Here is a 17,918-nt window from a genome sequence, read left to right on the forward strand (position 1 = left end):
GTCACCTCGACCGCTTCAACACCCTCCGCAAGACCTTCAAATGGATCCCCACTTAATCCAGAAGGACCGTCACCCACACACTCAGAACAAGCAGACTGGACTATGGGAAAGCCCTCTAAGCCGGGATCAACAAATTCCTGTTCCGCAAACTCTAGACCATTGAGAACACCGCACCCAGACTCATCCTCAGCATCTCACGACATGAACACATCACCCAACACCTGTGAAACCTCCACTGGCTCCCCCTCGAGAAGAGAGTAACCTTCAAGCTACTCACCCACGCCTACATATCCCTAAACACCGGCCCCCAATACCTTAACGGAGGAGTCTCCTTCGACATACCCAAGAGAAACATTCACTCCACCAAACTCGTCGAAACCCAGCGCATCCGCAAAGCAAGAGCCGGCAGAAGAGCCTTCTCCTACACAACGGCAAAGACCTTGAACAAGCTCCCGATCAACATCAGACGCTTCCCCACTCTGCACACCTTCAGGACGAGCCTCAAGACCTGGCTCTTCAGCTGACCCGGAGCTGACCCCCCCCCCCCCCAGCTACTTGAGGCCCTCACAGGCGAGTAGCATGCTGCACAATTCCCTGATTGATTGATTAGAATATCGAAAAGAGAGGCCACCATTTTGGTGGAGGGATGCCTGGCCGCCAGAATAATTTTACAAACTTTGGGAGGAAGGTCAAAAGCTATCAACTGTTGCCACTCAATCTCCACACAAGGAGGCGGAGAGTTGGCAGGTTTGGGTTGAGGACCCTCCCCTGCTGCTGCGACAGAAGATCCACCTCTAGGGGCAGCCTGATCGGAGGATCGACGTTCATTTTCAGAAGGTTGGGATACCAAACTCTCTGTACCCAGTCCGGAGCCACAAGAATGACTTGGGCCCAGTCGTTCCTGATCTTCTTGAGAACTCTGGGCAGAGTGGTATGGGCGGGAATGCCTACAGTAGGCCTGAGCGCCACCATCGACAAAAAGCATCACCGAGCGATAGCCGCCTTGGAAATTCCAAAACACACAGTACTGCTGACACAGCACATTCTCTTCAGAGGTGAACAGATCTAACCAAGGCTATCTCCACTGTTGAAAGAGACCTTGCACCCACTTGTAGGGGAAATGGCATTCGTGATCTGCTAGGCATCGATGGCAGAGTTTGTCTGGCCTGTAGTTCAAAAAACCTGACAGGTGTTGAACCACCAGGGTTATGCCCTGCTGTTCCAGCCATGCCCAGGGACACAGGGGGCTCTTGACAAAGGGTCCATGATCCCATCCCCCCCTACTTGTTGCAGTACCACATGGCAGCTGTGTTTGTGAACATGAGCAATAACTTCCCCTTGACGGAGGGAAGAAATGCTTTCAATGCTAGTCGGATCACCCGGAGCTCCAAAAGGTTGAAGTGGAGTCCGTATACCGCCGGAGACCAGAGTCCTCTGATCTCCACCTCTCCCATATGGCCATCCCATCCCAGTAGTGACGCATCTGTCACCATTGTGAGATCTGGTGGGGGAAGGGCGAGGGGTCTGCCCCTGACCTAATCACAGTTCTTTAGACACCACTTCAGGTCCTTTCCAGTTCCCTCAAAGATCTGGAGCAAAACAGATTCCCCTGGAACTTCAGGGCCCACTGCTGAACCCAAATATGCCATCTGGCATGATTTACCACCAGGATGCAGGAGACCATAAGGCCAAGCAGCCTCAGTCATTCTCACCAAAATCCAAGTTAGAGGTTGTATCATAATTAAGGCTCCGGTGTTCCATTTAAATGGATTTTTGCTTATAAATACAGACGGATAAATATTTTGCCTTTGTCTGTATTTATAAACAGAAATTGAGAAATGCCAGTAAATATGTTTAACAGAGAATTTTTTGTAACTCCAATAAATTCACGTATTTGCGTCTCTGGCTTGCTCAGCCAGGTTTCAGCTAATTCGGTTGCTATCTTTTTGTTAGGATCCCCTTTGAAATGGCTCCAAAAAAGAAAAACACTTTTGCTGGACATGTCGTCTTTTCCTGAAATGTTTTGCTTTTTGAGTACAGTCTTGGGACAGAGAAAAAAAGGGGAACATTTTTTCTAAACTTGTAAAAATAAATAAAGACACAGTGGTCCCAAAGTGGCTAGATAGGTTTTATTCAAACCTAAACATATTAGCACCACTTTACAGAGCTTGCCAGTATGCACCATTCCTAGAGTTACTGAAATCGGTTGTTGCCATAAGAAAGACAGACATTAAGGGGCCATCAGGCCTCCTTATGTAGGAGTATCCTGTCTGGGAGCTATTGGGGGGAGGGGGGGCAGGGGGGCGGGGGGGGGGGGGGAATGCACACCTAAAAGCAATGGAGGGAAAACAGATGCACACGGCCTATCACTTCACAGTACTTAAGAGGCCTCATTTTGACTTTATTCAGTCCCTATATATAGGAGATAGGCATTCATGGTTAGATGTGTTGGTCTGTCCCAGTAATTACACAAATAACAATTTAAATACCAGTACTTTGTTTTATTTCTTTTATAGTGCTACATTGACAATAAAACAATTGTTTGTAAATCAATGTGTAGGATGTGTTACAAAAGACAGTGAGGGTTACAAGGTGTAGGAGCTACATGTCCTTCATAGCTCACTGTGCTATGCTAGAATGATTACTCTTTATGAAATGCAAGTAACAAAAGGATCTCTTTGTTAAAAGCAGTAACCTATTTACCCATCTACATAAAACTATCTAAACCTATAACAACCAAGTGCGTATTGTCTATTTAAATAAATGTGAAAAAAAATACTAGCTGCAGCGTCTTTTTCTTGCGACAAAAATAAATATAGATAAATACGGACGGAAATGTTAAAAAAATAAATACCATAAGACCGGGAGCCCTAATCATAATCTGAATATCCTGGACTCGCTGCTCGGGAGGATCAGCCCAAAAATGCGCTGTGTCCAGAACAGCTCTGGTAGGAGTTCGGCATGTTTACAGTAAACCCCAGAGAATGCAGAAGGTCCACCGTAGTCTGGAGATAGGATACAGCAGTCTGGGGCAAGCCAGCGTCAACAGCCAGTTGTCAAGGTAGGGGAAAACTGAAACCCCCAACCTGCGTAGATGAGCTGCCACCATCACCATTACCTTAGGGAACACCCGAGGGGCGCAGGTAAGGCCAAAGGGGAGCACCATGAAGTTAAAGTGCTCGTGGCCTACCTTGAACTGCAGTTAACGCCTGTGGGCTGACAGGAAAGGGATGTGAAAATACGCATCCTGCAGGTCCAATGCTACCAGCCAGTCATCTTGGTCTAGGCAGACAAGATTGAGCCAGAGTGATCATCTAGAATTTCTCCTATTTGACTAACAGATTGATGGTTCGGAGATTATTATTATTATATTTGAGTTTATAGAGCGCACAGATACCCAGGGGTTTCCCGGCGCTAACAGAGCAAAAGAAGCAGGGAGACAACGAAGGAGATGAATTAGGCAGAGAAAAGCCAGGTTTTCAGGCCTTTCCTAAATTTCAAATAGCAGGTTTCAAATCGCAAAGCGATGGGGAGTGAATTCCAGAGTGATGGCGCCAAATAGGAAAAGGAGCGACCACCCACTCTGGTGCGTTTGAAACGAGGCACGAAAAAGGTGCCAAGAGAAGAGGATCTGAGAGTACGCACTGGACAATACGGATGGACCAAACTGGAAAGGTAGGGGGGGGAGTTGCCTGTTTTAATCCGGTGCATATAACAAAGGGCTTTGAATTTTGCTCTTGATTCGATGCGCAGCCAATGAAGGTTGCGCAGGGAAACAGTGGCAGAGGCAGTTCTGGGCAGGTTGCAGAGCAGGCGAGCTGCCATGTTTTGCACCACCTGTAATTTCCGTATTACCTCCTTGCTAGCCCCAAGGAGGAGCACGTTGCCATAGTCTAACCTGGAGGTTACCAAAGCCTGGACCACAGTTCTTTGAGTGTCTGGCGGGAGCATCCATGCTATTTTCCTCAGCCACCGCATGATGTTAGTGCAGGTGGCTGAGACTTTCACAACATGCTGCTTCATGGATAACTGGTTGTCAAAAGTGACTCCCAGGTTGCGAGCCTTAGTGGATGGAGCCGGCAGAGGACCCATTTGCTGCGGCCAGTGCTTAGGGCCCCAGAGAGAGGTGTCAGGACCGAATAGAAGGAGTTTGGTTTTGTCACCGTTGAGTTTTAATTTATGGGTCTGCATCCAATTGGCAATATTAGTGAGCCCGGATCTAAGAGATGAAGAGGGAGCGTGTTTATTAGAGGAAAGAGAAAAAATAATTTGGGTGTCGTCCGCGTATGAAAATATAGAAAGCCCAGATTGTTCTGCCAAAGAGGCAAGAGGACTGACATAAATATTAAAGAAAAGGGGGCTTAAGATAGAGCCTTGGGGTACACCGTGTGGGGACAGGAGGGCAGTGGAGGCAGAAGTGGGGGAAAAAACCTGAAAAGTACGTGCGGACAGAAAACTAGCGATCCAGGCTAGAGCCGTGCCATGGATGCCAGCGGCCTTTAGGGTGGAGATCTAATAATAATAATAATAATCCACATTTGTATAGCGCACAATCACCCGTTAGGGTCTCTAGGCACTGGGGGCCGTCGGGAAGATTAAGCAAGCTATTGCCCAGAGTCGCATGGTGCTGGGCTAACCTGCCGCTGGAGCCGGGAATCGAACCCTGATCCCCAGATTCCAGCGTCAGTCGCCCTGGCCGCGGCGCCACACCTCTCCCACTATAGGACAAAAGCCTTTGTTCTTTTTGGGTGTCAGAAAGTAGCCAGAATAATGACCACTGCCTACTTCTGATATCGGAACCCTTTTATAGTCCCCTTGGCCAGGAGAGCTGCAACCTCCTCTCTGAGCAAGGTAAGATGATCCTCCGCCGGCAGTTCATGAGATGGCGGTAAAGAGGGAGGGAAAGACTGGAAAAGGGAGGGAGCAACCCCTTTGAATAATCTGCAAGACTCATTTTTCCGATGATATGGACTGCCAGTGAAGGAGATTATGTTGGATTCTCCCTCCAACTGGGCAACCATGGTCTTGCAGAACCAAACTAGAAAGGCCTTAAGGCTGCAGCTGATGAGGAGTTGGTGGCTGATGACTTCTGGCTACCAATCCCAAGTGACCGGAATGCACTGCGTTCTCGCACATCTTGGGAACCCTGCAAAGGACAATGGCTGGGGTAAGACTGACATGGTTGAAAGCCCCTTCCATAGCCACAAAAGGGGCAAAAGGAAGACTGGGTGTGAGGTGTCACAGAGAGGCCCAAGGACTTGGCCATAACCTGTGAATCATTAAAGCACCCCAGCACCGAGTCTGCCTTCTCTCGAAGAAACGAGTCCCATCGAAGAGCATGTCCATGAGGTTGACCTGGACATCTCCTGAAAAGCCAGATGTTCTCAGGCAGGTGTGGTGACGCAAGGCCACAATCGACAAAGCCGCTCTGCCCAGCGAGTCAGTTGTATCCAGACCACACCCAATGGTGAACTTTGCTGCATCTCTCCCATCTTTCACTGCTTAGGAGAGGATGGCCAGGGTGTCCTCCAGGACCTGTGGCAGCAAACATTTCCCATATGGTACGGGAGAAATGGCCCAAAAAGCATGCAGTGTTCAGCAACCGCAATAATAGGCTGGTGGAAGAAAAACTCTTCTTCTCAAGTGTGCCAGCTTCTTGGATTCCCTGTCCTGGGAGCAGCACGGAACGTGCCAAGGGATGTTAAGGCTTGGACTACCAAGCTCTCTTGTGGGGTGAACATTTAATATGAACATATCGACAATCCCAATCAATTATATAATCAAATAGCTGTAAAAACAAAAACAAAAAAAAGGAACAATTCCATATAAAAACCGTTTCCTACAAGATCTACAATGGGATACCCACATGCCAGTAACGTACTCATGTGATAGTTCCTAGCGCAGGGAGATTTTTCCTTCGCAATGCCCAGGTCCAGCTAAGGAATTTAGCCGTGGCAATAACAATATCTGCTCGAGTATTTGTTGAAAGAATGCTCAGAGCGGTCAGCCCGATCTAGTACCTAGGTTTGAACACAACGGCTTCAGCCACTTTCGACGGGGGCCCTTATAGGCCGGGGACACAAACAATACATGGGTTAACGACTCCTCCTCGGATGAGCACGAGGGACAATTAGTTTCTGACACCTTATTCCATTTTGCAGTGAATGATCTTAACAGGAGAGTGCCCACTCTGAATTGGTGGTATAGTTTCCTATCACCAGGTTTCGTAATCAAATTCTAGTAGGCCTCAACTTCTGTTGTAAGCTTGTGCTCCAGAAAAATACCTGTGAGCGAGTTACTACCCACCACCGACAGGGTCTTCTTAAGAATCATATACCAATAGAGTACTTTGTACTCATTTTTATTGGGGAATGGATTCCCTATCGGGCCTTCCCACAGGTGTCTAAGCCCCATGTCAAGCAGGTTGCACTTAAGCTTCTGCAGCCATTTAATTTTCGAGGATAGGTCAGCATTTCTAATGTGCATTAAAGCATTAGCGTAAGACGCCAATTCTGAGGTGGTCCACAGCCTCCTCCAGTAAGCTAGAGGTCTAAATCCTGCCACCTCATCAATAGAAGTACAGCCCAGGTCTAATAACAAAGGCTTGATTGGGGTATGTTAGACCCGGCCTCGTGGCGTGGTCCTCCCTGACCCTTAGCCACCCCCTTCCAAGCTGTACCCCACCACAGACCCCTGAGTCCCCCGGCCTAGCCAACCCTTCCCTCCATAGTTACCCACACCCGTCCCCGGACTGCCCGTCCGTGCCTCCATCTTCCCGGCCCGTAGGCCCCGTGTGCCCACTTCCCGGCATCTAAGATGGCCGCCCGATCCAGCACGGCCTAGGCCGAGAGGCGCCACCCTGGCTGGAGGACAGCGCGCTTCCCTTGAGTGAGAGGGAGGAGCAGTTTTTCTCACACCTCCGACCTCTCCTCGAGAGATGGGTTTCGATCGGCCCTCCGGCCACCCTGAGGGCTGGCTCCACGCCTGCTGTGTCTGGGACTCCTCCCGAACCTGACATGAATGGGTCAAAGGGCCATGTGGCAGGAAACCCCAACAAGCGGCCCCCAGGTGCCAAGACCCCCGCATACCAGAACTCCGGAGATCAAAGAGGAGCAGTCCTATAACTGGGGATGCTCCAAGACTTTCGACAGATTCGACTCTGGAACGACGAGAGCCCTGCTGACGTGGTCGCGGCTCGCCTGGCGAAGAAGGACTTCTGCTGGAACCACCTGAGCCCTGCTGAGTGACTCGCGGCTCCCTTGTAACTTTGGAACACCTGAGCCCTGATGAGTGACTCGCGGCTCCCCTGCAACTTTGGAACCTCTAAGCCCTGCTGAGTGACTTGCGGCTCCTCTGAAGATCGTAAGACCTCCGACATCCTGCTTGAGCCCTCCTGAGTGACTCGCGGCTCACTGACTCTCCTGGTCCGGCTGGACCCCAAAAGATCGCACCGTATCCCCCGGCTCGAGGATTGAGAGCTGTGCGCCGGATACGCACCAATATTGACATTGGACCATAAGACTGTCACGCTACCCCTACCCTGACCGAGACTCTATGGGCCCTGGCCCTATTTGTAAATACCTGTCGTTGCCGCTCATAAAGATCCCTTTTGAATCACGAGATAAAGAAACGTTCTTAAGAAGCTCCGGTGTGGTGTCTCTTTGTCGTGTGGTGCTGGTATAGTGTATACGATCCTAGATTCGAGACTCTCCCCCTGAGAAGTCTCCCGCCAGTGCTCGTCTTTGTATATAGGAAGGTGAGCTCCAGGGTGATCAGGTATACTCCCTGTTCGCCCCGAGGTCGCCGTCTAACAGGGTAGATTGTGGGAGAGCGGTCAGTGTTCTCAGAAAGGTATTTTGTGCCTGAACTAGGGGTGATATATTTTCGAACCCCCACAGTTCGACACCATATATTATAGAGGCTCTAATTTTCCCATTGTAAATCGTTATAGCCGGCCCTACCGGTTTAGTCATTGAGAGTCAATGTTCTTTTAGTAGGGCACCTGCTAGCTGATTATGCCTAAGGACTAAGACGTCTAGCTGTGGTGTCCAGTTCATCCTCCTACCCATAGTCACTCCTAAATCTGTAAAGGTATCAGTTTGTTCGAAGGGAGCTTTTTTCATTTCTACTCTGCCTTTTATTGATTTACGTTTGTGCAGCACCATGAACTTGGTTTTGTCAACATTTACTATAAGTACATGGTCATTGCAAAAATCTGTGAATCTGTCCAGGGCTCGTTGCAGACCCAACTGGGTTTTGGATAAAATTAAAGTGTCATCTGCAAACATTAAAAGGGGAGTCCTTGAACCGGCAAGAGACGGAGCATCGGTTGGAAAATCAGTGTAATAAGTGATTACCTTATTTATAAACAGGGAGAATAGGGTAGGGGCAAGCACACATCCTTGCCGCACTCCCTTATTAACTGGAAACCTCAGTCAGTTTGCCCTGCTGTCCCCACCTTACCTGGGCGTAATTCGCCTCATGCAATTTAATAATAAAACCTAGGATTTCTAGAGGCATCCCAGCCTCCTTTAGGGAGTCCCATAGCTTGTGGCGTGGCACTAAATCAAATGCTGATTTTAAATCAACAAAAGCTGCATAAAGGGTCCCCCCCTGCAAGGATTACTGTGTTCCAATAAATCATCACCTGTGGCAATCAGGAACAATATCCGAGCACAGTAATGTAATTGATACTGGACAACTAAGTGCTATGAATGCTATTGTTATTGTTAGATAATCTTTATGATAAAATTTAAATAAATTTGACAAGAACTAACTGTTGTCTATTGTGCACTAGATATGTTCTATTGTTATTTATCATGCCATATCCTGTCTATTGTTTAGGTCCATAAGTATTAATTCTCCTTTCCTAAATATATCTACTTCACATTTGACCTATTTACCCCGGTTTAGGAATATTAGTCTGGGTACCTCTCTTTTTTACAAACCGTGGGTCGATAAATGACATGGCTCGATGGCAGGCGTCACACGGCTTGAACAGTACCTTTCTAGAGAACATTCCCTAAACACACACAAAAAAAATAAAAATCAACAAAATTTCAAAATTTGTCTAAGCAAGACAGAGGGGTAGGTCATCCCCGGATTAGCACTTAACTGGCATGGAAAGAAAAGAACTGACGTCCGCGCACCTGGGTGGCACCTATATAAGTGACAGCGACATCACAACTGGTGCCAACGATGCAGGGTGGAACTGAACTGAACACATGACAGGGTGCTGGGGTACAACTCACGCAAAAGTTTCCAAATCCAGTCTGACGCCCGGGAAATTCAAAGGTAAGAAATCTGCAGCTAGAAGTCTCTATCAGATAAAGATTTATTCTTTTTGAGTGTAGTGCAAACTGAGCTGTGAAGGGCATGCTTTTAATTGTAATGGTATTCATATAGTGCTTACTACCTCTGATGAAGAGCTAACACATAGGTGTTAGTAAATAAATTGCATTACGTACAGTCTGGGTATTACTAAAATCTATATTTCGGAATCACTTTTTTATCTTAGACTGCTGCAAAATGCGCAAAAAGGTTCATGTTATAGTGTGTGTAATACAAGCTTAAAATAATGACTTGCATATTCACAGTGCTTGCTGTCGCAGGCTGTGACCTCGTAGCAGTAAAAATACACGCGTCACTATTCTCCACTGCACCAACCAAGATTTAATTCTGTGGCTCTCTGGTTACACACAGAACTCTACAGTGCACTAACTTAATAGAGTTTTCAAAATGTACTACAGTGCATTTCCCACAAACAACTTTTTTAATGCATTTTTCATTTAAGCTTTGTGTTATTTTATATGTGGCTACCCAAAGGTGAAAGACCAAAAACGAGTAGAGAATGTTTTTTTTTTAACCACACCTTTGACCCCGCCCCCACTGCATTCAGCATCACAGTTCCCATACTTTTTTAATGCACATCGACTACTGCTAATAAGGGAAGATTTTCTAAACGTTGGTTGCATGAATAACAACTCTGAAGTCTTGCATATTATAGATATAAAAAAACAATGTCAGACTATCTCAGGCATGGAATTGATGCTTAGGAATCGGTTGAATGGAAGTATGCTGAGCAGCTACAAAAGTATCTCCCTGGGTAAGTCGCAGAGCTGGAATAAAGTGGAAAAGCGCCATAAAGCTATAACATAGGATTACTGCACCCTTGCCCCCCTCCCTCCCCCTCGAGAAATGGCAGTCTTAAGACCCCACTGCCACCATTCCTTTAACTTCGCACAAAACGCTGCAGGCAGCGCCTCGAGGGAACAAAGTAAACAGAATGGAAATGTCCTTTCCAGGAGCTGGCATGACAACGGCGAGGCCATCTCGCTGCTTTATTTCGCTATCATCCTGCCTGCATCCCTCCGTCTCACGCGATTAGCAGCAATCTGAATATGTGCCTGCATTAGGACCTGCCACCGCCTGTAAATTGTTACGGACGTTATTAGAAGTTGGAAATTGAAATAGCCTGGTATTTAATTTTTCAGCCTTTCCAATCCCCGGGCTGCATATCTTAACCGAGCAATCTTTATTTTCAAAAGACATGCGTGCAGAGCGCCTCGCTGCCTGTGTCTCACTCTAAATGACACTGATAAAGATGAGGTTAGGGGATGTGTGGGTGGATTTCACAGCAACTGGCAGACAGGTGCAGAGCTCTGTGCAAAGTGAGTGAGGCCAAATTTAAAGGGACCCACTTTCTCCATTTCTTCAGTGGTGTTTTCAGTATGGCCGAAGCCACATATAACCGTACCAGAGGCAGCGCCCTTCATAAAGAAGAAATGTGAGGGAAAAAAATCAAGGCAATTGAGTTTATTCTTCTACAATTGGCTTTTCTGTTTCAAATAACCAATTTCCTCCTGCACGTTTTTTATCTCCAGGATTTCTCCAGCTGCAGAAACTTCACTAGTATCATTGGTGCTTGCTCCAAAGTCAACTCAAGTGCAGATTGGAACACCAAGAAGCTACCAAATTGTCGTGTCTATGACTTTACGATCTAAAGTTCAGAGACCTGTAGAGATTCCAGTGGCACTGCTAGAAGACTGTCTGCACACCCCACAGCTCTTGTAAATGCCTGTTATGAATGGCCACTATGGGCCACAGGGGTGTTCTTGCACTACTGCTCCAGCGGAGTCAATCCTGAGCCTACTTCTGAGAGGCTCACTGAGATAGCACTCGTGAGATTAAGGTCACTTTTCTCCTGAAAGCAAAATCACCTGCGTTGCCAAGCACTTGTCCATAGCTGGTTCTACCCGGACCATAGAACTTGCAATGCTCACTTCACCAATATTACTCTTTTTTGGAATAGATGATATTGCTTCAATCTGGGAACATTAGGTCCTCTAATTCTCACTTTTAACGTCAACCCACTCTACCAGAAAAACAGTCTGTTGTGTCTACACATCTAGGACTGACCCAGGGCCCCAGCCAGATCCTATTCTCCCCCAGACCTGTTTTAGTTGTATCCCTAACATACAAATAGTCAACAAAGCTCTAATGTACACTGCAAACCGCTCTCATTTCAGTCCCCTACCCTCCACTTTTTGGCTACAGTACTGTATTGGCATCTAAAACCAAAGGCGAGCCCTGACCTTGATGAGATCCCCCAGCAGTCTGTTGGCTTCCACGTAGGCCTTCTTCACTTCTTTGAACTTGTTTCCCAAGCCCATGCTGTGAGCCTGGAAGTGCAGGTTGGTGTACTGGCCCCCAGGGATCTCGTTCTCGTACACATCAGCATTGCCAGACTTCATGGTCGCAGTGCAGTCAAAGGCGGAATATAGACCACGGGCCACCTCCCAGTATTCACTATAGTCGAATACCTTCTCGAGCTGGATTCCTGAGGAAAAGAAAGTTGAAAAAAAGTAAGTCAAGCATAGCAAGATTTTGAATCGAGGAGAAATGCAGCACTTTAATCTGATACTGAGTAACTGCATTAATAATAGTTTATCACCCCCACCAGGAAAGTGCTCCACTAATATATATTCACCTGAGCCTGGAGATGCCAAACAACTAAGCTATATAGAAAACGTATCTTACAAAAGATATTGTAAAGACATTTCATTTGTTGGTAGAATGCGTAGGTATAGTTGCAGGCTACAACAAAACAGGAAGAGTTACTGAAAAGCATCCACTTTTTTTTTTACTAAAAAAGTGGCAAGTACGACCGAAGAGGTAGGAAACTTATCAGAATAAATTTGTGTCATGGAAAGATAATAGTCAGGCATATGAAAATAAATAGTTCTATGTGGCCCTGACCCACCACTCCCATTCAAACACAATAAGTGTCAAGGAGATGATGGACAACTTTATTTACTTGCTCTCCACAGACCTCTCAAGAGTAGAAGACTGCTACCCGTTCTGAACATTAGGGCGCATCTTCAATCTCCTAACTTTTCCACAAAAGGGTTTTTCCATAATTATGATTTTAGTATTCTGCCACAATTATACCAATGGTCTCTGACAAGGCCCCTCAGCTGCCAACCATGCAGACCCCCACAAGTACAATACACGGCTTTGGAGACCCCATCTTAACTGCCCATCCCACCCAGTACTGCGTCACCTATTGCACATGAGTGCTTTTAAAGTGCAATATATCAATTATACAAAATCATCAATAAAATAAGACCAGAATGCCTCCGAGTCAAACAGAAAGATGGGCTTCTGCAACATCTCTGGTCGGATGTAGCTCAACTGCACACCACTTCCCATTACTGCAAATTCAGATAAGTGGAACGGCGTCCTCAGCACAAACTTCATCTCTGGAACTCATCTCCAAAAGTTCCATAAACACCTGGCTTTCATAAATGCAACAAAACGCGCTACTCATAGCACTCACCCGCAAACACTATGCAATAACAATCAAAGGCTCCACAGAGAAAAAAGACATGATGGCACCGCTAAATCTCGAACAATGCAGCAGCACGTTCAATTAATACCCAAGACTGGAACCCAGCCTAACACCAGCAGAGCGTGTAACAGCAAAACCTTCTTTCCTAGACTCTAATGCCAACCACTTAATTCGCACAACAGTACAACCTGCCCTGAGCAAATATTCGGAGCCACCTTCCTACACATCAACATCGACCAGTTCCATTACACAACACCAATGCACCACTACAGAAAAGCTTGAACCAAATGACACCCACCAAATCCTATCTGAACATCATAACAGAAGCACGAGCCACAGTCAACAAGGGGTCCAACTGCTCCAAGTGACCAGAAAAAAATGGCAGAGTTGTGCTGTACAAAACCACCTGGCACTTTATTAGATCCTGACCTGCCTTGCAGTATCAAGGGAAGGCAGCATGTTCCACTTGCAATCCTGGTCACTTGAGTAGAAGATAGCATGGTGGGGGCACCAAAGATTCCTTGGCTCGCTTGAGTAGCTCTGTTGAGCAGTCACAGCCTAGCTCATTGGAAGTTGTGTAAAAGTCAGCCAGAATTAATATAATACAATAGTATGAATGTCCGGTAAAGGATTTTAGAAATAACACTTTAATGGTTTTAGACAAGATCCGTATTCCTTTCCATTTGTGGTTTCAGCAGAACACCACTATTAAACAATTGAGCAATGTTAACCTGTGAAAGACTCCAGGGCCTTTGGAAGCCCTGGAACTCTCTATAGTGTGAAAGTGATTAAACACTGAAGTCTCTCGAGATGCCCTACACGTGCAATCGTGCAAAGGCGGCCCTCTGGGTATGGACTACGGACTCTAGCCATATTTCAAGATGTCTCAAGTGGGTTTGCAAAGTAAGGCACAGAAGGATAAAGTAATTTCAAAGTTTTAAAAGCGTTTAATGAGCCCAGTTCATATTGCCACTGTTCAGGCCAGAGTTCACCATTGGGAAAATGGACAGACTTGTCTATTTCGGACAGTAATGGAAAAAAAAATCTAGTCCTCTGGGCTATTGGGGTGCAAGCTACCTCTCTGGTAGTGGTAGGAGACCAAAAAAACAATGGTATCATTTTTAAACCGTTTGATGAAAAATCACAGTGGATTTGCATTACAAGAAACCTGTGTTCGCCCCATTAGGAGGGGCCTTAACCAGAGCATAGATGTAGCTCTGGTATGGTGGGTGTTAGCCTCACAAGATGAACTGTCGTGAGTCACGTGGGAGTCCTCACGATAGTGGAAAACATTTGAAGTCTGATGAGCTACAAAGTAAGAGCAGGTATTGCTAGTATGAGGCCAAAGTCATAATAGGGCCATGTGGTCCAATCTTCCGTGTCTAGATGCAGGGAGTGAGCAGTTGTAGGAATTCTGCACACCTTGGGGACCCTAAGTGTGGCCCACAGCTACTCTTCCAGTGCCCTGCCCAAAGGTGGTGGTGCATCCTCCGTGCAAGCCATAACCAAGGGAAATTAGGCCTGGGCATGCTGCAAATGGGGATTTCTGGAAGGTTTCAGTGCTGCTGCAGGGGCAGTCCGAGTCACCACTCCCAGGATCAGTTCACCTGCTCTTTGTTTCTGGAGCAGCTATCCTCCATCTCTGCAGTGATGATTGTGAGATTGGGTGGTTTTCTTCGAGTCTCTGTTAGCTGACAAAAGAAGGTATGGCGCGTCTCTTATAGATCTTGCCAGGAGAACAGGGGCAAATTCAGACGCTCTTCATTCCTCGTAATAGGGAAGAAGGGCAGCATCCAGGAAGTACCAACAGGTCCTTGCCTGACTGGTCAGGTGTAACACACCGAACTGCCACCTCATATGTCCTAAGTTTGGGAGAGCAGACGCCTGCAGTTCACTGTAGCGGTTTCCTTGGTTCATGTTTTGGACATCAGCCTCTATGAGAGGTTCCAAGAGCCAGCTTGTCCTGGATCCCTTATTTAGTCCAAGTCAGAAAATAGAAATACTCTCTTGTATGAGTTCTTTCTTTTGAAGAAAAGCAGGCTTTGTGGCTTATTCCCTCACTTGTTCAGAGAGCATGTGAGATATTCGGATTCCATCCCGAGTGGAGATAGGATAAGAAGCGAGGAGCTGCATGGGTGGCGGAGCTGTATGGACAGCAGTCACACTCACCAGTTTCAGGCACACCATGGCATTCCAAATGTTACACCAGTAGCACACACAGTTCTCCCATACCATCAGGTCAGCAGAGAAAAGTTCCTAGTTATAAGTGACTACAGATTTTTACATAGGCAGAAGACCTCACTCCAAGCGGCAGCCCCAGAACTATGACCCAGTCAAAGCTTCCTTGTAAGATGGCTGGGGATTTACATCCAGGAGCAAAACTGCAGAGGGGTAACTATAGGGGCCCCTCTTCATGCCTCATCATAGGGTTCAATTGGGAGACAACTGAAGTTACCTCTGATTGGGGCATGGATTTTGGACCACCTGGGAATTTACCTCCAGGAGGACAACTGCAGAGTGGGTGCTATAGGGGCCCCTCTTCTCCGTGACACCGCACATGCAAGACGGTAAGGCAGGGGCGCAGGGGGAGGACAAAGGAAGTATGCTATGGGCAGCTGCAGACTTTTGACTGACCCGCGAGAGAGAACTTTACAAAGAAATTTTAAAAAGGGTGAAATATATTTATAGAGTGCACTGTGGCCAGACTGGTATCCTGGTGCTGGAACATAAGATGCCCAAGGGAAGAACAGAGAATAATAAACCTACCTATAATAATAATATGATCTTAGGCAAAAGACATGACCTCTGGGGACCACAGCACTGGCTCCCTGAATTGGGATCTCTTCCCACAACAGTGAAAAGTGTTCAGATCCTGGGTTTCATTATAGATGAACATCTATCGATGAAACAAAAAGTGGCTAACATTTCATCCACCTGTTTTGCAGTCTTGCGATGGTCCAGAGAACTACGGTGCAGGCTTTTGTTATTTCAAGACTGGATTACGGCAATGTCCTCTGTCTGGGCGCAGATAAGTTGACGGTCTAGAGGCTGCAGCTGGTGCACAACGCAGCAGCGAGACTTCTTGTTCGACTGCCTAAGTTGTCCTCTGTTTCATGGTGTCCACAAGACTTACACTGGCTAAAGGTGACGAATCAGGTGAAATTTAAGGCTCTGTGTTATATGTTTAGAATTAAAACAGGTTTGGCCCCGAAATATCTGCAGGATTTCATGCAGCGTCACCTTCCGTCTCATCCCCTGCGCTCTGCTCAGCAAATTTTGTTCATTGTTCCTAAATTCAGACGGGCCCGTATGAGAGGCCAGTCACTGGCTTACTTGGGACCAACCTTATGGAATTCCTTACCAGCCTCCTTCGCGAGCTGAGACATTTCTGCTCGCCTTCTGCAAGGGGCTGGAAACCTGCTTGTTCTTAAATTAGCTTTTCTTCGTACCTCTTCTCTCTGGCCTACCCTGCCTGGCACCAGGAAACCCATTGAGGTAGCTGTGCACCCTACAAAATTTAAATAATAATAATACTTCTTAGGGAACAGCCAAGTCTTTAAGACTTTCCTGAATTTGTCGGTTTGCTCTCTGAGGCTGGGGGAGACTTCTTCCACAATTAAGCATCTTTGATTGAAATGGCTTGTACACCTTGTCAAACCTTTAGGAACCTAGGTACCTGAATGGGATTAGTAGTGGTAGATCGCAGAGACCTCCAGGGAACACATCGCTTTTATCTACTGTTGCAGCATCATAGGACCCCTGTCATGAAGGGCCCTGAGCACAACACACAGACTTAAAGAAGATCCTCTGTTACACAGGGAGCCAATCAGTGCTGAATTTGAGCTGGTGATTTCTGGTGCTCAGCACTGGCACTTTTTTTTCCTTTTTGTTTTTTTTAACAGGGCAGGCATTACATGTTTTTTTCTCCAGTTGGTAGTGGTCCCGAACTGAAAATAAAATGCGAGATGTAACTCGCTGGATGAATCACTTGGTATATTATGGAAGTATTTTACTACCTAAAAGCGACAGGGAGGACCACCTTCCTGATTGCATTAGGCTCAGGTCACCCTTACTACGCCACTGGAATAAGTAATATAGAGCGTTTCATCTAAAGTGTGGTATAGCTCAGAGAGTTACGGTCGTGCTGCTACAATCGGTATGTAGTCTGCACCCAAAGGCGTGAGTTCTAGCAGTTTGAATCGCGTCTCATCTTTCCAAAAAACGTAGACAATACAAAGTTTGGCCTCTGGTTACATCATCATCTGAGGCTGCGTAAATAATGCAAAAATAACTAGTGCACTGATAGTATACTTCGACCAGCACAGAAGCAACTCAGGCATAACGATGCAGCGTGCTACTGAAGAAAATGTGGGCCCCGGCACCTATCCTTTCACAAATTAAGCACTGGAGCCAATAAAGTTCTCCCAGAACCGAGGATCGTGTTATCTCGGCAGCCGCTGCCGGGACTCTGCAGTCTCTTAACCAGATGATTCGGGGATCCAAGCAGAAGCCATTACATCAGTCGAGTCGACCATAGCGCTCCGTGCTATTAAAGTTTAGGCGTGCAGCGGGAAGGCAGCTTGTGGTGAGGAGGCTGGTGCTCAGAGAGCACCGATGCAAGGCGCGGTTTAAGGCCTTAGATATAATTCCGGAGCATTAAAGTTAAAACCCACTGAAATGCTTACTGCTGCCCTCGTGAACAATCCAACTGCTTAATTTGCATAACCTCGCCGATAAAGTGATCATTAGCGCTTAGACACGTCCACGCAGCAGGGCGAGCAATACACAAAAACCAGCAAAATACATTATCTTTAGATTGAACGCTGGCCCTGGGAAGAGCAACATTACACATTCAAGCTCAACGCTTTGGAAGATCAGTGCTCCGGACCGTCACTCCCTCAGTCATGCATCAAGTCACTGTCCATTAACAAACGGGGACAGGCTGCCGTGTCACCTCTCTCCAGCGCTGCCGGGTCCGGCTCCAGCCCTCCCGGTCCCCCCTGGCTCTACAAGAGAGCTCATTGCCGGCTGTCACCCCCGGCGCGCCCTCAAGTGCCAAAGGCACTAA

The 17,918-nt window shown here is 46.9% G+C and overlaps 1 protein-coding gene across 3 annotated transcripts in view; it reads right to left on the reverse strand.

Annotated features, from left to right (window-relative positions):
* The window catches only part of PC (pyruvate carboxylase), a 2,151,284-nt gene that overhangs the window by 72,535 nt on the left and 2,060,831 nt on the right, over nt 1-17,918 (reverse strand). For all 3 annotated transcript variants that reach the window (XM_078660828.1, XM_078660829.1, XM_078660827.1), the window contains one exon: nt 11,595-11,839. In XM_078660828.1, the coding sequence (XP_078516954.1) occupies nt 11,595-11,839 (245 nt within the window). The remainder of the gene's footprint in view (nt 1-11,594; nt 11,840-17,918) is intronic.

The sequence above is a fragment of the Lissotriton helveticus genome, chromosome 9, assembly GCF_964261635.1.
Source record: "Lissotriton helveticus chromosome 9, aLisHel1.1, whole genome shotgun sequence".
In the NCBI taxonomy this organism is placed as follows: Eukaryota; Metazoa; Chordata; class Amphibia; order Caudata; family Salamandridae; genus Lissotriton; species Lissotriton helveticus.